At 35.0% G+C, this 21,944-nt stretch overlaps 1 protein-coding gene across 7 annotated transcripts in view; it reads left to right on the top strand.

Annotated features, from left to right (window-relative positions):
* Positions 1 to 21,944, top strand: part of DDHD1 (DDHD domain containing 1) — a 98,327-nt gene that overhangs the window by 18,942 nt on the left and 57,441 nt on the right. For 2 of the 7 annotated variants that reach the window (XM_049897796.1, XM_049897798.1), the window contains exons 2-6: positions 12,208 to 12,381; positions 13,004 to 13,024; positions 17,631 to 17,732; positions 19,895 to 20,023; positions 21,245 to 21,392. In XM_049897796.1, coding sequence (XP_049753753.1) covers positions 12,208 to 12,381; positions 13,004 to 13,024; positions 17,631 to 17,732; positions 19,895 to 20,023; positions 21,245 to 21,392 — 574 coding nt within the window. The remainder of the gene's footprint in view (positions 1 to 12,207; positions 12,382 to 13,003; positions 13,025 to 17,630; positions 17,733 to 19,894; positions 20,024 to 21,244; positions 21,393 to 21,944) is intronic. The other 5 variants (XM_049897799.1, XM_049897802.1, XM_049897800.1 and 2 more) reach the window with 3 other exon arrangements.

The raw sequence follows: 21,944 nt of genomic DNA, 5'->3' as shown, positions 1-21,944 counted from the left end.
TGGCCTCTAAATTCAGGCAGGATGTATTCAAGGTCATACATTGGCTCTTGTGAACTTACCGTGATTTTCTTCAGCTTCAATTTAAACTTGCGCATGAGCAGTTGATGGTCTGATCCACACTTGGCCCCTGAATTTGTCATGACTGATGATTTTGAGCTCCTCCATTGCCTTTTTCCACAGACGTAGCCTGTTTCGTGCCTGCTATCCATCTGGCCATGTGCACATGTATAGTCATCACTTGTGTTGTTGGAAAAAAGTATTTCTGATGAATAAGTCTTTGGTCTTGCAGAATTCTATCTCTGGCATCTTTTTTACCAAGGCCATATTTTCCAACTACTGGTCCTTTGTCTTCATTCTAACTTTTGCATTCCAATCACCAGTAATTATCAATGCATCTTGACTGCATGTTCGAGCAATTACAGACCACAGCAGTTTATAAAAATTTTCTATTTCTTCATCTTTGGCATTCGTGGTTGGTGTGTAAATTTGAATAATGGTTGTACTCACTGGTCTTTCTTGTAGGCATGTGGATGTTAACGTATCACTGACAGCATTGTATTTCAGGATAAATCTCAAAATGTTCTTTTTAACTCTGAGTGCAATACCATTCCTCTTCAATTTGTATGATTATTGGATTAAAAACGGCCAATACCAGTCCATTTCAGCTCACTAATGCTTAGGATATCAATCTTCCAGCGTTCCATTTCATTTTTGACGACTTCCAATTTTCTTTGATTTATGCTTTGTACATTCCATGTTCTGATTACTGATAGGTGTTTGTAGCTGTTACTTTTCATTTTGAGTCATGCCATATCAGCAAGTGAAGGTCCCGAGGGCTTTACTCCATCCACATCATTAAGGTCGACTCTACCTGGAGGAGACAATTCTTCCCCCAGGTATGTTTTGAGTGCTTTTCAACCTGAGGGGCTCAGCGCTATATTGGACAGTGTTCTGCTGCTATTCATAAGATTTTCATTGGCTAATTTTGGGGAGTAAATCTCCAGATTTTTCTTCCTAGTCTGTCTTAGTCTGGAAGCTCCACTGAAACCTGTCTATTATGGGTGACACTACTGGTAGGTGAAATACTGGTGGCATATTTTTCAGGATTATAGCAACACGCATGTCACCACAATACTGAGAGGTGGTGGCATGCTCCCTAGTCTCCCCCTTTTTATGTCTTATTTTTCACAACTCAGATGTAAAAACCAGCTCTTAAAGATCTTGTTTTCACACCAAAGGACCTACCTTTTACTGATAACACCAGAAAGTAAATCAAAGCACTGGGTTAACTTCCAGTCACAGTGTGCCTGGAGTGGTCTCATCATCAGGTCTTAGTGTATAATTATTTTTTGGTTCTCTGGGTCTGCTTCTCCTCTGTCACGCTGTGAAGTTTTTCATATTGGAAGAGGTGGCAAGAAAAAGGAGGTTTAATTAAGCCAAATAAATGGCTGAGGGCTCTACAAGATTCTCTTAAAACCAGGTGTAATTACTGCATGTGGTTTTAGAAACTTTAAAAAATATTCCACATTGTGGAACAGTGCCATAACTTGGAAATACGGTATCTCACTAGTCCCCATCATAACCCAACAGCGAGACAGAATAGCCTCATGTTAGAGATGATAAACAAGCTCAGAGAGGTTAAGGTATAGATGAGATTAGAGCCTCAGGCTTCTGGATCCTTAACCAGTTCTTTTTCTGCTGTATACTACCTGTGACCTCACAGCAGATATGAAGGTACCCTGTATCTTATTTTGTAACCTATGTAAGATTTCCTTGTTTGCTCTTACTGCCACTTGTTCCTCCTGTTTGATGATTTTCTAAATATATTCCTCAAATAAGCTTCTTGTCACTTTGGTCTTAGGAGTTTCTTAAATGTTTTCCTCAGCTTCTTTTTTTGCACGTGTTCAAGCTTTTGCTTCTATTTTTGTTAGCATTCTGAATTTTGCCTACACAAAACTTTTTCTCCATTTGTTCCTTGGTTTTTTTGTTTGTTTGTTTTTAAGGCTTTAGTTTTGATTTTGAACCCAACTTAGAGCTTAAATTGTAAGAGATGGTTATATTTCTTTCATAGGTAGTTAATCCTCCTGACGAGTAACTGTTTTGGCAGTTTCTGTTTGTTTGCCATCTTCCTAAGCTTTGTATTTCTCTTTTGTAATGTAAGTTGTTTTCATTCTCTCTATATCTTTTTTAAATTTGGAAGGTCACATTTTATTGCTTTCATGCGACAAATATTTACCTAGTCTGTACGAGGTAAAGGAAGGGAGTGATCACCTCTACCTAGAGTTTACAAAAATCTTTCCAGAGAAATTAATGCTTGAGTTGGATCTTAAGTCATTATTGCAGAGGAAATGGCATGTTTAAAGGCACAAAGGAGGATAATGCACTCAGAGGACTCAAGAGGTTCTGTTTGGCAGGAGCATTGGGAATAAGGTTAAAAAAAAAAAGGGTAGAAGATGGATCAGAACATGCCATTTCATACTGAAAATTTAAACTTTATCCTATGAGGAAAAAGCATCAGAAAGTATAAAATGGGGGAAATGACTTTATCAGATTTGCATTTCTAGAGTTTTACCCTGGCAACACGGTAGAATATAAATGGAAAGCTGGGAAAGTGAGACAGTGACAGGGAAACTAGTTTAAGGGTGTTACTGCAGTATGCGAACTCAGAAACAGTTAGGGTCTGGGGTGGTACTATGGTTATTGGAAGGGTGGAAGAAGATGTTAAGGAAACAGAATGTACCATATCAGTTCAGTATGAGTAAGGGGAAGGGTAGTCTAGGTTATCTCCAATGGTTTTGACTTGGGTGGGTTGTGAGGGAAGAACAGGTTTTCCCACCCAACCCCATTTCTCCTGGTTGGAGTGGCAGAGGGATGCTGAATAAGAGTTCATTTTGATATATTGCATTTAAAGTACCTGTTGCATACACAATACTGGGGAAGCCAGCACAACTTGTACAAGGCAAGGTCATGATAAGCTCCATAGACACATCCAAACTCCCCAAGGGACCGAATTGCTGGGCTGACAGCTGTGGGGGCCATGATCTTGGGGCAGCATCTAGCTCAACTGATGTAACATAATTCATAAAGAATATGTTCTACATGCTACTTGGTGAGTAGTGTTTGGGGCTGTAAAAGCCTGTGAGTGGCCATCTAGTATACTCCACTGGTCTCGCCCCTTCAGGAGCAAGGAAGAATGAAGAAAACTAAAGATACAAGGGAAAGATTAGCCCAAAGGACTAATGGACCACATCTACCATGCCCTCCACTGGACTGAGTCCAGTACAAGTAGATGATGCTCGGCTACTGCCACTGACTGCTCAGGCAGAGATCACAACAGAGGGTCCTGGACACGGATGGAGAAAAATGTAGAACAAAATTTTAACTCAAAAATAAAGACCAGTCTCACTGGCCAAACAGAGACTGGAGAAATCCTGAGAATATGGCCCCCAGACACCCTTTCAGCTCAGTAATGAGGTCATTCCTGAGGTTCACCCTCTAGCCAAAGATGGAACAAAACAAGACTAAAGGGGTGCACCAGCCCTGGGGCAGGGACTAGGAGGCAGGAGGGAACAGGAAAGCTGATAATAGGGAACCCAGGGTTGAGAAGGGAGAGTGTTGACATGTCGTGGGGTTGTTAACCAATGTCATAGAACAATATGTGTACTAACTGATTAAAAAAACTAGTTCTGTAAACTTCATCTAAAATTCAATTAAAAAAAATTAAAGTATTTGTTGCATACCCAGATGGATGCAACCAGTGGGCAGTTGGATATATATCAGTGTGAAACACAGAAGAGGGCAGTGCTGGAATTAAAGATCCTCAGTAATTTAAACCAGTAGTCTCTAGAATGGCATATGCAGGCTTCATTCAGGTATATGATGAAATGTTTGAATTTATATTTACTTTCTGTTTCATCCTTTTGATTTGCCATTTTTTGTATGTTTTGTAATATATATGTAATATATTACATATATATTACAAAACTGTAATGTATATGTAATATATTACATATATATTACAAAACTGTAATATACATGTTTAACTTATAAATAAGTGTGTATACGTGATATGCTCAAAATATTTTTTCCTTTGGTGCTTGATCAGATTCGGAGAGTACTGGTTTAACCTTGTTGGGAACCTATGGTCCCTTATAGGTATTCTGCTTTACAATAATAACCTGGAGAACATTTTTAAAAATATGTCTTTCTGAACCCTATCTTCAGAGACTCTTAGGTCTTTAACTTGTGTAGCAAGAAACCTGAAGGTCTACCTTTTCTTTTAATTGCTCAAGTGATTCTGATTATGGCCACTTTAAAACTATGGAAAACATACAGACAGAGATGATGAAGAGAAGATAGATAGGTTGGATTGATACTGTACTAATTCTAAAAGTTCCAACTATATTTAGTACATATTCTTTTGATTTTCATCATCTGATAAAATGGCTATAGTCCATATTGAATTGATGATCACCATTAAGCTATAGTTAAAAATTCAAATGTCTGTTTTAACGTATGCTTCATTTCTGATACAGGTTTATTTCCCATGTATATGCAGATTACATCGAATTTTTATTTTATTTAATTTATTATGTTGTTGAGAATAACTGAAAAACTCAAACCCGTTGCTGTCGAATCAATTCTGGCTCATAGCGACCCTATAGGACAGAGTAGAACTTGCCCATAGAGTTTCCAAGGCTGTAATCTCTATGTAAGCAGACTGCCACATCTTTCTCTCATGAAGTGGCTGGTGGGTTCGAACCACTGACCTTTTGATTAGTAGCCAAGTACTTAACCACTGTGGCACCGGGGCTCCTTTGTTGAGCATACACAGCAAAACATACACAAACTCAACAGTTTCTACGTGTACAATTCAGTGATGTTGATTATATTCTTCAAGTTGTACAGCCACTTTCACCTTCCTTTTCTGAGTTGCACCTCCCCCATTAACATAAACTCACTGCCCCCTAAGGTTCCTGCCTAATATTTTGAGTTGCTGTTGTCAGTTTGATCCCATATAGATATTTCTACCTGGCCAACCAACTGGAAGAGATCCATTCTGTGCCCATTCCAAAGAAAGGTGATACAATGGAATGTAGAATTACTACTGAACAGTATCATTAATATCATACACGGGTAAGATTTTGCTGAAGATAATTCAAAAATGGTTGTAGCAGTACGTCATCAACAGGGAACTTCCAGAAATTGTAAGCTGGATTCAGAAGAGGACGTGGAATGAGGGGTATCATTGCTGATGTCAGATGGATCTTGGCTAAAAACAGAGAATACCAGAAAGATGTTTACCTGTGTTTTATTGACTATGCAAAGGCATTCAACTGTGTGGAACCATAACAAATTATGGATAAAATTGTGAAGAATGGGAATTCCAGGACACTTAATTGTGTTCATGCAGAGCCTGTACATAGACCAAGAGACAGTCATTTGAACAGAACAAGGAAATATGTGTGGTTTAAAGTCAGGAAAGGTGTGTGTCAGGGATGTGTCATTTTACCGTACTTATTCAATCTGTATGATGAGCAAATAATCCAAGAAATTGGGCTATATGAAGAAGAACATGGCATTAGGATTGGAGTAAGACTCCTTAACAACCTGTAATATGCAGATGACACAACCTGACTTGCTAAAAGCCAAGAGGACTTGAAGCACTTACTGATGAAGATCAAAGACTACAGCCTTCAATATGGACTACACCTTCACATAAAGAAAACAAAAATCCTTACAATTGGACCGATAAGCAACATCATGATAAATGGAGAAAAGATTGAAGTTGTCAAGGATTTCATTTTACTTGGATCCACAGTCAACATCCATGGAAGCAGCAGTCAAGAAATCAAATGATGTGTTGCTTTGGGCAAACCTGCTGCAAAAGACATTTTTCAAGTGTTAAAAAGCAAAGATATTACTTTCAGGACTAAAGTGCACCTGATCCAAGCCATGGTGTTTTCAGTTGCCTACTGTGCTTGGCAAAGCTGGGCAATGAATAAGGAGGACTGAAGAAGAATTGATGCCTTTGAGTTATGGCATTGGCAAAGAATATTGACTATATCATGGACTGCCAGAAGAATGAACAAATATGTCTTGGAAGAAGTACAGCCAAAATGCTCCTTAGAAGGGAAGATGGCGAGACTTCATCTTACATACTTTGGACATGTTATCAGGAGGGACCAGTCCCTGAGAAGGACATCATGCTTGGTAAGGTAGAAGGTCATCAAAAAAGAGGAAGACCCTCGAAGAAATGGATTGACACACTGTGCTCAAACCCAGCAATAATTGTGAGGATCGCACAGGATCGGGTACTGTTTCGTTCTGTTGTATATAGGATGGTTATAAGTCAGAACCCACTCGAGGGCACCTAACAACAACAGATATTCCTTAAAAGAGTATAATGCTCAAGGTAGACATTCTTTACTAATTAGGCTAAACAATTGTTATGGTTTTAAGAAGATTCGGGGACATTTTTGGCTTAAGGTTTAAAGATAATCTTGGGCAGTAGTTTCAGGGGTTCATCCAGACTCCAGAAAGTCAGAGTCCATGAAAATTTGAAATTCTGTTCTGCGTTTTCCCCCTTTTGATCAGGGTTCTGCTACAGACTCCTCTATCAAAATGATACAGAACATTTTTTGACTAGCCAATTACCTAAAGAGAACTCTTTTCCTAATAGAACCAAAACCAAACCCACTGCCGTCGAGTCGATTCCAACTCATAGCGACCCTATGGGACAGAGTAGAACTGCCCCACAGAGTTTCCAAGGAGCGCCTGGCAGATTTGAACTGCTGACCTCTTGGTATAGCACTTGATCACTACGTGAAATTCTGCATTGCCTAGATCCACCAGAATATTAAAGTTGGAAGACTTAGGACAAAAGGACCTGTCACTTAAAGCTTGTTCTCCCTTTTGAAATGAAAGGGATTGCTAACAAAATCTAAAATATGCCTGTTAATTAAAATTTGAGAAAAGGATGAGAATGTAATATGAATTCCTGAAAGGATCATGTAATAAAAGCTTTTCAGGACAGTAAATCAATTTTTTAGCTATATTGCTTAAGAACTAAGAAATATATACAGGCTTAAAAACCCTTACATCCTTGACTCTTTAATCAAAAGAAGCAAACTATTGAGGGTATAAAGTATATTGTCCATACTTTCTCACCCCTATAAAATAGGAACTTGATCAGTGACAGGTATTATTGATAGTAACTCTTTCCTGAGCGTAGTTTAGTTTTCTTAGTGTAATTGTTATTTTAAAGGTGATCCCAGGTATATTTTGAGGTATAAGTATTTCTCTGATACAGTAGAATTCTGTATGATTGCTAACTACTAACCCAATTCTGCAGTTAAGGTATTGCAACCAAGCTAAATGATGATTGACATAGTGATTGTTTAATTGCGTTTGTCCTACATAATTCCTCCAGGTTAGTTTCTGCCTGGTCAATGAGCAAGTGTTCAGGTATTCAAATGAAAGGTAACATTTTGATATCTAGTTCCTAATTTTCTACTGTTAATTAATTCCATTTGCCAATTAAACATTTAATTAATTTTCTACATAGTATATTATTATCACCCACCTTCTGAGAACTACCAGTTGCTTATTTTTAATTATTGATTTTGTATTTGAAATATTTCAAGCATGTAAAAGGCATAGGTAACATAACTGACACTCAGGACCCCCCACCTAGCTTAAAAAATTAAACATTAGAAATAGAATCAAAATCATCCTAAACTTGATGTTTATCCCCATGTATTTTTTAGATTGTCAGAACATATGTATATGTATCAATAAGTGACAGTGGCATTTTTTTTATCATTACTTGTTTTAACTTTATATAAACAGTGCCATTCTGTTTGTATTCTGCAACTTGCTTTTTGGTTCAGTGTTAGGTTTTTGAGATTTATCCATGATGGCACATGTAACTCCATCTATTTATTTTCACTGTATATTTATATATAGTAGTATTCCATTGCGTGTATATGCTACACTTTGTTTTCATTTTTGGACATTTAGATTATTTGCAAATTTTTGATACTATAAACGTTGCTGTAATAAACATTTTTATATATACCTCCTTGTACAAAAGAGATTCCACAGTTTAAGTATAAAGCTAGGATGGAACTGTTTCAAATTTCATCCATCTCCCTCGTTACCAGTCAATCTAAGCATGTTTTATAAGTGTATTACCTATTTGGGTTTCCTCTTCTTTGAAAGTCTTTGTATATTAGCACCCAGTCATGAAACAGAAACCACACAATAATTTCAGCAGAGAAAGTTTAATATAAAGAATTATTGACAGAGGTGTGATGTAACAGAGCAAAGAGAACTCTGTCAAGAATACAGAAATAGCAGATATAGGTAGCAGCCACTGCTCCTTGGGACTGAGATAGAGCACCCAAGGAAGAGCCTATTCTTTGCAAGGGGTGAGATTCAGACCTGACTGGAGGGAGGGTACGGCAGTGGTTCCCAGAGGTGCTGAACCAGTAGAAGTTGCTGTAATTCTGCTCTCTGGCGTGCTGGGGGGTGTCTTACACAGGGAGGTACCTAGCCTCAGAACTCACTGCAGGCTGCTAGAAGGGTGCCCGACAAGTAGTCCAAGGGGAGATGCCTAGCAGGTGGCATTCCGTTGTGAAACTGCCTGGGGGAGAGGGAATGACAGGGGAATGCCCATGGGAAGTGTCACTGCTGTTAGCTGCTAGGCGCCTAACAGGAGCACCCTCTGTGGGAGCCCAGTGAGTTGAGTGAGTGCATTGGGACCCAGAAGAGAAACCCCCTTCTTTTCCGAGTGTCCTTCCAGTGCCCTCTGCTGGCAAAGCCTAATATTAGGCCAGCTGCTAAGGGAGGCATACCTTTGTGTAGAGCGTTTAGGGAAGGGTAGATTTGGAGCTGAGAGGCAATAAATTGATAAGTTACACAGAATCCTTTGCCCATATTTTTAATTTAGTTGCTGTATTTTTTTATTTGGTTTGTAGAAGGTATTTTTTTTAAAGGCTATATGCGTGGAAAATAAGTTCTCCCAGTCTAACTCATTATTTTTACAGTTTATATCACGTTTAAATTCTTAATGCATTTCTCTATCAAGTGTTTCAAATTTACCTTTTTTACATTCAGGCAGTCCAAGATTTTCAGTCTGATGAACAGCATGCAGACAATTCTGTTGAAAGTCAAGCAGAGCTTAGTAATATATATGACAAAGTTTTGTCACTGTCTTCTGATGATAAGAATTTGTGCAGATTACACTAGTATAAATGACTAACGCTATAGAGACTATTTCACCTATTATTTATACAAATAATAAGAATGGAAAATAATAGAAAATGAGGTAGATGTTTTGGTAAGCAGATTGATAGGTATATTATGTTAGTAATATAGAATAGGAAACCCTGGCGGCGTAGTGGTTAAGAGCTACGGCTGCTCATCAAAAGGTCGGCAGTTCAGATCCACAAGGCAATCCTTGGAAACTCCATGGAGCAGTTGTCCTCTGTCCTACAGGGTCACTATAAGTCAGGATAGAGTCGACGGCAATGGGTTTTAGTTTTAATGAAGAAAAACAAATAAAATGTGTTGAAAATTATGGATGTTAATAACATGCAAAAAGCATAATTACCATAGAAGATGCTTTTATGTATGGTGAGAAAATCACTTGAGAAAAGAGCTGTTTTCAACAGCTTTGATATAACAATTTTACAAAGTTCCATTCATGTTGAACTAAACTGACAGCGATGCTAGAAAGCCAACTAGAAAGCCAAGTTGATTTTAGAGACTTAGTGTTTAGTGTATCTTCTATGCTCAGAGCCCATTCAGTCCTATGCTGTATCATCTGTAGCTTCTACAGCGAAGTTCACTTATCAAAGACACTTAAATTCCAAGGCTTTTTTTTTTTTTAAGAGATAAAAAAAACCAAGGGTGAAGACCAAATTCTTTGTACAAAGTTAATGAGAACCCTGCAGTTAGACGTGAAATGTAAAATTATATTTAGTATATATTCTGTTTACCAGGGACAATGTTAGATACTTTAGGAAATTTTCTGTGCTTTAAAGGTTGGTGTGTGGAAATAAATATCAAATTTACTTTTTCCTGATACCTACTACAAGCGTATGACAAATTCCCACTTTACACTTCACTGTTCATTTCTGATACCAGCTGCCCATGCAGCACTTGTTCTTCTGACCCTGTCCATCTGGAGTTAGGTCAGATCTCACAAGTTAAAGGGACACAGTCCTCCAGACTGCCAAGTAGGTCTGAGACTTCAATGCCAGCCAAAAGTTTGGGATCCATGTGACACCCTCACTTCTGACCTGCTGGCTACAAATTCAGAGTTTTCCCATGCCCCCTTCAGGTGCCAGCCACAAGCTTGGGGGTTCCCCCCCTGAGCTCCCTTACTTTTGACCTGATGGCTATAACTTCAACGGTTCTATCTACTCCTTCAGGATACCAGCTGTAAGCTAAGGGGCTCCCAACCCTCCTCCCCCCACCCCCCACCCCTTCTGATGTGCTAGTTCTCACTACTATCTCAGAGTCAATAATTCACTAGAACAACTCACAGAACTCACAGAATGCACTTTGTGATTATAGCTTTATTGGAAAGGATGCAAAGCAGGATCAGCATAAAGAAGAGATGCATAGAGTAAGATCCGGGGAGTTTCCCAGCACAGCTTCTACATCTCAGAAAGGGACACACTACCCTCCCAAGTGCATCAATGTCTTTCACCAACAAGGAAGCCCATGGAGCCTCAGTGTCCAGAGCTTTTATTGTAGGTCTCATTATATAATACAAACTCCAGCCCCTCTTCCCTGAGATTGGTTGATATCACTAGGTGATTATGAGGTCTCACACAGTAGGTCTTTCTGGCCTCGCCAGTCCTCACCCTAGAGTCACCTCATTACCTCATTGGCATAACCTGTTAGCCAGGTGTAGTATGGAGTCCTTATCAGAGACACTTAAATTCCAAGGATTATTTTTTAGAGATTAAAAACCAAGGGCAAAGACAAATTCTTTGGACAAAGTTAATGTGAACTCCACAGTTGGATGTTCAACTTTTGAGATGCCGTAATTATTTAGAATACTACATTTGGATAACCAAGGTATTACTGTATTAGACTAATTTTAATCAGGGCATCAAGCAAAGGAATTGCATCTGAATAACTGAAACTTTGTATTTCTATAAAATGCATTTTATTCTAGTGTGTATTACATGTCAAGCATTTAAATGAAAATTTTAGTTTTGCTGAATCTAATGTTCTGTTTTTGGAGCCAAATTTAAAGATAGTTACCAAAATACTAAAATATCTAGCCCTTTCCTATTAATGCTTAACAGCTTTTTTGTGACCTGGTACAGGAAAGTCAAAGTTTACAAGTACACAGATGCCAAGGAAGTCACCTACTTTTTGGCTTTATAATTCAGAAAGAGCCCTCGTCCCTCCACTGTGACACACAGCTACGAGGAATAAAGAGAATCATTTCTTGGTTACCTGCTGTGATGGTTAATGTTATGTGTCAGCTTGACTAGGGTGTTCATTTCATCTTGCTCTTTTTACTTTTAGGGTTTCATTATTTCCATTTTGATTTATTTTTGCTTGACTTAAAATAATTTTTTAAAGGATTTGAGATGGCTTAGCTGACATTTGTGATTTATTTTAAATAAATATAGAGCTAATTAGGCTTATAGGAACAATGTTAGTCAAGGGTATGTTAAGTTATTCAAGGAAATTTTTCTCAGTTTTTCCTAAAATGACTGAGGTCACTGCAGTATAACTAAAGGTTTCAGCTATTGCCATGTGTTAACTGGAAACTCATAATCCCCAAGGTATCCCTAAAACGTGCAACACACTACTACAACACACACTATTTCTACTTCTGGGATTTTATAATATTAGTATCTTCCAAGGTGTTGGAACTATCACTAGAGCCTTGCATGAAACTTAACCCCTTATCCTACTAATTTTGGATACTCAGGACCTCCGTCACATAGGTAACTGTTCATTGACCTTGTTAATGTCAAAGTAATTTTTTTGTATTTTTATTTAATATAAGTAAAATTATATAATCTGGCTTAAACTCTGCATTTTAAAACTTTAAAATGATTCTGTGTTTCATAAAAGTCTGTTTTTGCCATAGCGGTAGCAAAATATAAAAATGTAATTACCATGTGTCTTTTTATTGTAAAAATGTATAATCCTGTGATTTCTTTTTTTCAGAGGCTGATAAAATACCAGTAATGCGTGGACAGTGGTTTATTGATGGTACTTGGCAACCTCTAGAAGAAGAAGAAAGTAATTTAATTGAGCAAGAACATCTCAGCTGTTTTAGGGGTCAGCAGATGCAGGAAAATTTTGATATTGAAGTGTCAAAACCCATAGATGGAAAAGAGGGTAAGACCGATTAATGCATTCTTTAAACCAAGCATTTTGGTAATGTTTAAAGTAGTTTCTAAGTTTGATACAGTAATTCAGAAAGGTTACAATTCATACAACTGATTTTTTTTAACATTTTGATTATTATTTTAGAATTAGAGTAATAAACTACTATGAATTTCTGAAGCAAATTTTTTCAATTTTTATTAAGTAAGATATATGTTCAGTGGCATAACACTAACACAATCTGCTATAAATGTTTAAATTGTTATAATATAGTCCCAAACTAGTCCTTTTTAGTAGTTTCTACAGTTATCAAAGCAAATTGAACTTATAAAAAAAAATCCCTTGCCACTCTAATAGAACAACGATTAATATTTTAATGTTGATTCTTTTCCTGAAACTAAAAAAAAACCTTCAGTTACCTTTGCATAAGTGCCTCTTACCTGTCTCCATACTGATAACCCCATCACTGTCTAGTTTGAAACAATCTGTTCCTTACATTTCCTTATTCAGCATTTGAATATGTTTGCAGTAGACATTTTAATAATAGCCAAGATGGCCATGTTTTCTGAATCTTGTGTAAAATTCAAAATGTATGGTCAAGTTAAAAACGCTTCTGTTGTTCCATTTACTGCAGGCAGTGGGATCAACTATTCTGGTGAGTATAACAGTGCAGATAGATTAGAATTTATAGATTTCTCTAAAAATATATATTTTTAAGTGTTTCTTCATCCATGCTTGCCTTTTTTGGGAGGTTTCTTGGCAAGTTCTGCTGAGTTTAGTGAATTAAAATACAAATTATTTTTTTCTTCTTATAAAATATCTCAAACAGAAAAAAATAACATTGATCAAGTAATCCACAGAATGTAGCTTGAAAAAATGAATTATGTAGTTGAAAGTAATTGTTTATACAGTAAACACCTGTGAAAGCTGGAACCTGTGTAAGGCAGACACCTATCAGAGAAGGGAAACTCAGAATAGTTTCCACTAAAACGAGCGATAGAAAAGTGGTAAGACTGCACCCTGACAAAGATGGAAAACTTGTAAGACCCAGAAAAAAAAGGCAAGCCCATCAAGTTCCAGCTCTCACAGTTTTTACAGTATAACATAATTAATGGCAGAGGAATAATCTATAGACTGGTTGGGTTTTTTTTTTTTTTTTTTTTCCTTATTAGTAGCTACGTCCCAAGTCTTTTCTCTCTTCCAGCCTTCTCTCTCTCTGAACAAATGTATATACACATTTGTCACAAGCAAGGAAACTGTATAGTTTAACTTATACCAAATTAAAATATCTTTCATATCAGGTTCATTAAAAATTTATGTAACTGAGGAAAGTTGTGGTTTCTATATGAATTGGCAATTAAATTTAACAGGTTTGTATAATAATAGTTGTCTGTTATGTGCCAGATACTGTATTCTAGGCATATTTAATATACTATCTAATTTCTTTAATCTGTACAGTCAAGTATTATTTCACTGTGAAATTCAAACTGAAGTTTCTTATATATCAATATATAAAGAAAAAGTTGTATATAACTGCCAAATCTTCGTTCCTTTAGATTACGATAGAAATAATACTTTGTTCTTATAGCAAATTTGATATATCCCTGATCTTTTGTTAGTAACGGAAGTATTTTGTAACCTCTCATCACCACTACCAGAATAGTCTCAAAAGATTTTTTATTGTGAATTAATTTCATTGCTATTTGATAAAATTGATCTCTGAATTTTTTCCCCTTCTATTTCTTCTCCTTAAGTCTTCTGCCTCAAAAATGACAGTTCACTTTAACAAACCCAGTTTAGCCACTCCAATTCTTTACTGTTAATTAATGTATGAAAAAAATCCAGGAGCTTGGAGAAGAAAAAGAATGAGTGTTAAAAATATAAGTAGATTGTTCCCCTTTCTGACACTGTGTTCAAAACACTTTTTCCTGCTTGCTAATTCATCCTGTGGAGGTTAGTCATCAGCTTTTTCATCTCTAGATCTTATCTGCTTGGAATCTTGTTTCTATTACAAAAACAAAATTAGAATTTCATGTGTCTTTGTTACTTCTGCTCCCTACCTAAATGTTAGCCATAGCAGAATACTTATATTTTGTTCAAAGTATCCTAATTTTATGAGCCAGTTTCTTAAATGAGCCCTGGTGGCACAGTAGTTAAGAGCTCAGCTGCTAACCAAAAGATAGGCAGCTCTAATCCACCAGCCATTCCTTGGAAACCCTGTGGGGCAGTTCTGTTCTGTCCTGTGGGGTCACTGTGAGTCAGAATCAACTCCATGGCAGCGTGTTTGGTTTTGGTTTTGGTAAGAACATGGTTTATTTGTGTGAGTAGATCTTTTTAGTATGTCTTTGTGTATGTGTGTGTCAATTGTAGGGTATTACAATAATTACATTTTTTATAAGCTTTACTTTTTTTTTTTAAGGGTGGTAAAATTTTAATTAGTAATAACAAAAAATTGTCAAATTATTAAAGTGCTTTTGCATTGTATTTTTTCAAAATTATGATTGATTCATTGAGGTTCATTAGAAGAAAAAAATTTTTAAGTATTACAGCATTAGGTAAAGCATGAGTATGTTTTATTATTAATAAAGAGTATAAATTTAATTCAGTATATATTGTTAAAGATTTACAGACATTATATTTGTTATGGAATATTTTGAATATACATTTACGTGTTGAGATGTGACATTTAATTTCGAAGATTATGGGGAATTTTGCTGTACATTTGAAAATTATAACTGGCCTTAGGAAAGAATTTTTACAGTCTAACAAGCCACCATTATCAAGAAAACAACTCAAACTTACCACATGTGTAAAGATGAAAAATATAAATCTTTTGATTATTTTGCTTTTTACCTCCACGCTTCTGAAATTTCACATTTCATTAGTTTGAGAAGGAAAATACCTTTTCCACCTAAATTTTTTCACATGTATATAATGAAGCCTTGTCTCTTCCTATTGTCAGAAGATTTGTAATGTTTCCATGTGCAAAGAGTACTGTGCTAGGCAATTTTGTGGAAGAAATAGGAAAGAAAGAACAGAGGAGCAAAAAACAGATGGGACAAAGAAAAAATGAATGGGAAAATGATAGACCTAAATCCAACCATATCAATAATTACAGTGAATATAACTGTGTAAGACTTTAATACATAAAAGTATATCTTAATATTAGCATTTAACAAATTAGCATTTCGGTTGCATTTTGAATTCATGTGTACTTTTGTGCATACTATATAAGAATTTCTAACTGAAGCTATAGGGTCACTATAAGTCAGAATCGACTAGATAGCACTGGGTAACTAAAGCTTAAAAAAGAAAAACTAAATAATGCTTTCTAGCACTTAAATTTCCTTTAACAGCGTTCCCTATTTGACGAATAGTAGCACTTTTTTTTCTCTGCTATAGTTATAATAATATCCCTAATTCTGTGGTTTGGATTAAGAATTCCTTAAATTTAAGCTCTCTAACCGTGCTACAGGATGCGTAATAAATAAATAACTTTCCAGTGAAAATAAGAATTAAATTTCAAAAGAAGTTAAAGAACCGTGTCTGTTTAATTTTGTGAAAATGTCTAAGTAAACATGCTTCTCTGTTTTTAGTATATTGGGTGTTTGTCTTTTTTAATCCTTAAATTATACTATGCCTTTAGAAAGAAAAACCTCTCATTTTTGTAACTTCACTAGCTTTCTGGAAGTGTGTGCATAACTTTAAAATGTGGTCAAATGGTCCATATGTTTCCCGTTAGTGTTTTTTTTTTTTTTTAGTAAATGTAGAATCAGTCCATACGGATTGACAAAACCTACTAGATTGACAAAACCTAGTTTTTGTTTCTTTGGGTGGTAAAATTTCAAGTCTGTGCCAGTTTGATCTACTTTGATACGTTAGCAGCTTTTTCCTAATGAATTCTTTGTTTAAAAATGTTTAATTTAAATAGTAGACCTACTCCTCAGTAACTGACCAGAAGGCACATGAAAGAAGAAACATTTTCAGTGAAGAAAATTGCTTCAGTTGTTATTTTCCACCTCTCTGTGGCATTGAAATGTTTTTATAATCCTGATGTAAAAACTCAGCTTTTAGTCATAGCCTATAGTCTTTTATAGCTGTCTGATTACGTATAGGTATTTTAGAGTGCCTTGTAAGCATTTTCAAATCACTTTATTACACAAATCTTTGCATATCATTCATATATATGCAAAAGATTTGTTATATCTCTGGTACCGTACAGTAGGAATTAACTCTTTTCATATTCGAGCAGCATTTAACCTTTGAATGTCACATTCACATAGAAGGGAGTGAGGATGAAAATCAAACATATTAGAACATAAATTTAAACTAAACCATAAAGCTTCTATTCTATAGTTCATTGGAAAATTGACTTGTAAGGATGTATTTCAAGTAGATTTTTAAATAGGTCCTTACTTAAAATTGTAAAGAAATTTATTGATGTATAACTAGTAAAATTTGACAGACAAAATGTTGACTTTAAGGTTATCTACTGATTTGCCAAATACCAAGTCTATGCCTGGCTATTACGTTGTCTGTTTCATGCTTAAAAGATGTCATAGCATACATTTTTACCAATGACATTTTTTCCATTATTTTATCATTAATAGATCTTCAGTTAACAGTAGAACTTGCCATTTTTTTTTTTAGTTGAAATTTCATTTTTAAAAGTCTTTTAACAACTTGAACAGAGTTGTTAGAAGAATATTTCATTTCTTTGGGAAAGGCTCCATTATACATCAGTAATAAAAAATCATCTAGAAGAATGTATGCTGTGGTATCGTCTCAGGAAAGATGTATTAGGTGTTTAAAATGTTTATTGCATTTTTGATTGGTACATCAGATGTCGACTATGTTGTAGTCCTAAATTTGGTGAGAGTAAATAACCTTATTTTTGTGAAAATAGGGTTTATAAATCTCTTAAGTGCTCAAAACTGCTATGTTTTTGTTTTAATCTGTGTAAAGACATTAAATGTGATAATCAATCTTTAACTGATAAATTTAGATATCATTTGCCTTTTTTTCTTTCAGTAAAAGTAGAGCATATATTTGATAAACATTAAAAATGTTTTACTACAAAAAAGAATTTTGCTAAAAAATGTTTTGCTTACTGGTTTTTAATTAGAAATTATATAAATAAAGCATTTAGAATAATGTTTGTCAAATACAACTCGTTTTTAAAGTTAATACTGCAACAAAAAGGCAAAATGACAAACCTCATTTAAAAATTACTTTGAAGCTCAGTGTTTTTGCTCTCTTAGTTGTCTACCACCTCCCTCCCTTCTCCCTCCCTTCTCTGTTCAAATGGAGAGGATATAAGGAGAGTACAGATGCGACAGGTCTTAAAAGAAAGCGTTACCAAGGTACAGTAATTGTAGTTTTAGTTCTCCATGTAGTCGTATTTCTAAGTATAGCAGTTATTTTGCTATGAAATGTGTTGAAAGACTGTGTTTAAGTCATAGAAATTAGTTTTTTTAATATATCCATTATGCTATTTTGCTTCGCTTTACTTAACTATAACTGTGTATAAACATTTATGAATATTGTACATAGCCAATGTTAAAATGATGAACCTTAAACAGTGTATATTGTAGTGGGTGATTTAAGGAAGAACAAAATTTCGTTGGCTCCTCTCTAAATATCTTGGTCGTATAGTTTCAGTGAACTAATTGTAGTTCAGCAACAATTAAATGTATGTTGCTCAAAAGTATTTTAACCAAAATGTGGTTTAGAAACTGGTTTAAAATAAAAACAGTGTCGTGCATCAGACAGGAAATTAGAAAAGTAATTTTAAACTCTTGGAAAAGATTTAAAAATTTATGAAAAGTTCATTTTTAAAAAGCTGAGTTTGTACATTGCTTTCTTTGGAACTTAGATATTACTAATGTTTGTTATGTTAATTGCTTCTTGGTCTTATGTTCAGTGTTAGTACTGTACCCTGCAGGTAAGTAAAATTTGAGTTGATTTTTCATAAATTTTTGAAATTACATTTGTAATATAACTAAAAAGTAGTACATTTTTCCCATAGAGGGTTTACTTGTCTGTGTACTAAGTTTTGATAAAAATGTTTCAGTGGTCTTAGATCTTGACTAGAGCCATATCCTTTTATGTATATACCTTGAGGTTATTTTCAACCTGTTTTTTAATTTTCTAGAGGAAAGTTTATTCATTTTCATATCAGAAAAGTTAGACTGTGGTATAGTTCTGCCAGTAACTAACTTTGGGAGAAGTCACTTTGTATCTCTATCTTTAGATAAAAAGAGGGGGAGGGTAATATTTGCCATAAGAGGATTTTAGGAAAATGAATCAGGCATAGTGATTAGAAGATGCCTGGTTTTCTGAAGATGGGTATGTGAGTTTTTCTAACCTGTATAAGAGGTATAGAAGAGAAGTTAAAAGCATTCAGAATACAAAAACAAACAAATTATGAACTGGTGGATGGCATTGTCTCAATTAATTGCTTCCACAAACATTATTATTGAATGCTATGCTGTTTGCTAGGCATTGTGCTGGTGTATTGTGCTTGGTGCTAGGGATAGAAAAATGATTAAGACACAGCCCCTGACCTCAAGGAGCTTATGTATTCCTAAGTATATAGGTTTGTTTGTTTGTTTTTAAGAGCTCCTTTTCACAAAGCATACCCCAACCTCAGTAATAGAAATTAATAACCATACTGTTCTGAATATCATGGTAGAAAAAAAGTTCTTTTATTTTTGTATTATTAAAACATCTTCCAAGGTTGGATTTCTGCTGTGGTGAGCAATACCCAGTAATAATTGGCTTTAATATGCATTCCAAAAATGCCTTATATTCTAATAAACTAGATTATTCTCTTCCTAGTTTAAAGGTAATTTTTTCCAAGTCTTAGTTTGTCTTGAAGTGAGCAGAATTTTCACAAAGATTTCAATATATTTAGTAAAATCAACAGAAGAATGGAACTTAAGTGTCGAAGCTATTGAGAACTATCAAGTAGTTTATATCCCTTAAACCTAAGAAATGGTCAAATCACCTAGGAAAGCAGTTCTTTAATAATCAGCACACATATTAATTATGTGTTACAGGTTAAAATTATGGTAATTCATCCAGTCATGTAGATAAGTACAGGTAATTTTAGTCAATCTATGTTATTTTTACAAGTTGTCATCCCCTGTAGCATGGTTTATCATTTATAAAGTCCCTATCCATTACTTACTGCGTAGTGGTTAAGTGCTACAGCTGCTAACCAAAGGGTTGGCAGTTCGAGTCCACCAGGCGCTTCTTGGAAACTGTACGGGGCAGTTCTACTCTGTCCTGTAGGGTCGCTATGAGTCGGAATCGACTCGACGGCACTGGGTTTGGTTTGGTTTTTGGTATCCATTACTTGCATCACATAAATATGTTTCAGTGAAATAGTTTTCTATTGAACTGAGTTAAAAATCTAAGTTGAATTAGATAATATTGATTCAAGAATTTGTGGACCGTAATTTTCCACACAAATGAAATTTGTTTTGAAAACCTTCAAATTAGTTTTTCCTTTTTGTAACAGCTATTCATAGTTTCAAGTTGAGTCGAAACCATGTGGACTGGCACAGTGTTGATGAAGTGTATCTTTACAGTGATGCAACAACATCTAAAATTGCAAGAACAGTTACTCAAAAACTGGGGTTTTCTAAAGGTAATCATTGTATATTATTTTAGTTTGTCAAAATTTTGGGAATCTGACTTTTGTCTTATACATTCAAAATAGACTATACAAATTCTATTTTTAGTATATTTTAAATATGTATTAAATTTACTAGCAGTTACTGTCCTGTTAAATGAAAATTTTATTAAGCTGATTGAGTTGACATGGATTCATCAATAAATATGTATTTAGAATGATCTGACAAGATTAATAAATACCTTTATACTTCTAAAAGCACAAAAGCAGTCAAGCTGAAGCAGTGATGTGAAAATAAAACATGGCGATTCATAGTGTCAAGAAAGAAAAATACTGTAATTTTCCCACCAGATGTGGAGGTCATTGGTGACTTTAAATGTGTTGATGGAGCAGAAGCCAGATTGGCATGGGTTGAAGCTTAAGTAGAGGGTGAGGAAATGGAGGCAGTTAGAACAGACAACTCTTTAAAGAAGTTTGACTGAAAGAAAAGAGATAGAGGATGGTGTGTGGGGAAAATGTGAGAGCATTATCAAAAAAATTTTATTTTTATTATGTCTGATATAATTTTTTTACTATCCCATTTTTATTTTAATTTCTTTGATAACAAATGTACTTGAATATCTTTTATATGTTTATTAGTTATATTTTTTATTTTGTGAATTGTCTGATCATATCTTTAATCTACATTGCTATTTGAATGGTTATCTTTTTATTTTTTGATTAGTAAGCTCCCTTTGAATGTGTAGTTGATTAACTTATTGTGTGTCATGTTTTGCAAAAATTTCCCCAGTTTGCCATTTTTTTTCTTGGTTTCATAGTATTTTTTAAATTGTTTTTATACAGCCAAACATACACCAATTCAGTAGTTTCTACATGTACAGTTTAGTGACATTGATTACATTCTTTGAGTTCTATGCCCATTCTCGCCCTCTTTTTCTGAAGTGTTCCTCCCTCATTCATAGTATTATTTAATGGGGAAGTTTTTAATTTTTATGTATCCAGTTCATCCTTTCTTCCTTATCTTTTCCCTATGAGTTCTGGCTTTGGTGTCATGTCAAGTTCAGCATTTTATATCAGAGCCAATCAATATACATTATTTTATAGATTTTATATCCCATCCCCACTCAAATTTTTTCTCAGTATTCCTTTTGCTTCTTTTTTTCTTTCAACATATTGCGAAAATGCTGCTGTTTCTCAGAATAAAATATTAAACTTAGAATCATAATTTTTCTACAGCATCAAGTAGTGGGACCAGACTTCATAGAGGTTATGTAGAAGAAGCCACATTAGAAGACAAGCCATCACAGACTACCCATATTGTATTTGTCGTGCATGGCATTGGGCAGAAAATGGACCAAGGAAGAATTATCAAAAATACAGCCATGTGAGTTCTTTGATGAATACATTCTAAATCTGTATATATTCTTCTAAATCTGTATATATTCTATAGTCTAGAATCCAAACTTTTGTCCATGCTATAGCAGATAGTAACAGAGGGTTTACTCATTCTACCACATGCTTCCCTAGTGCCAACTAATTTATATCTCTTTAAGTATAGATCAAGTTTCTGGACAAATTTTAAGAGTAATTATATCTAGATGATTTTATTGTTGTTTGCTTGATCCCCCACCCCCAGCACACACGCAGTTTGGAGAAAGGCCTAAGAAATCATTTTTTAACTTAGTATATTAAGTTAATTTATATCGAACTAAGATTGAAAACAAGAAAAAGATCTAGTTTTAAGTTTGTATTTTACTCTGTGAACTATAGAAACTGAGAATACTGCAAAGTTGCATAACTCTGGAGAGCTAAAAATTGTTTAAATTGCTAGTTAGCAGCTTAAGCTGTGCAATTAATTGCTACCAGAGGAAATTAAACAGTGGAGCACATGTCAGGCAGGTTATTTACCTCATTAACTTATTTATACTCAACTTTA

The sequence above is a fragment of the Elephas maximus genome, chromosome 10 (genome assembly GCF_024166365.1).
Source record: "Elephas maximus indicus isolate mEleMax1 chromosome 10, mEleMax1 primary haplotype, whole genome shotgun sequence".
In the NCBI taxonomy this organism is placed as follows: Eukaryota; Metazoa; Chordata; class Mammalia; order Proboscidea; family Elephantidae; genus Elephas; species Elephas maximus.
This window is presented reverse-complemented; position numbering and strand designations above follow the sequence as displayed.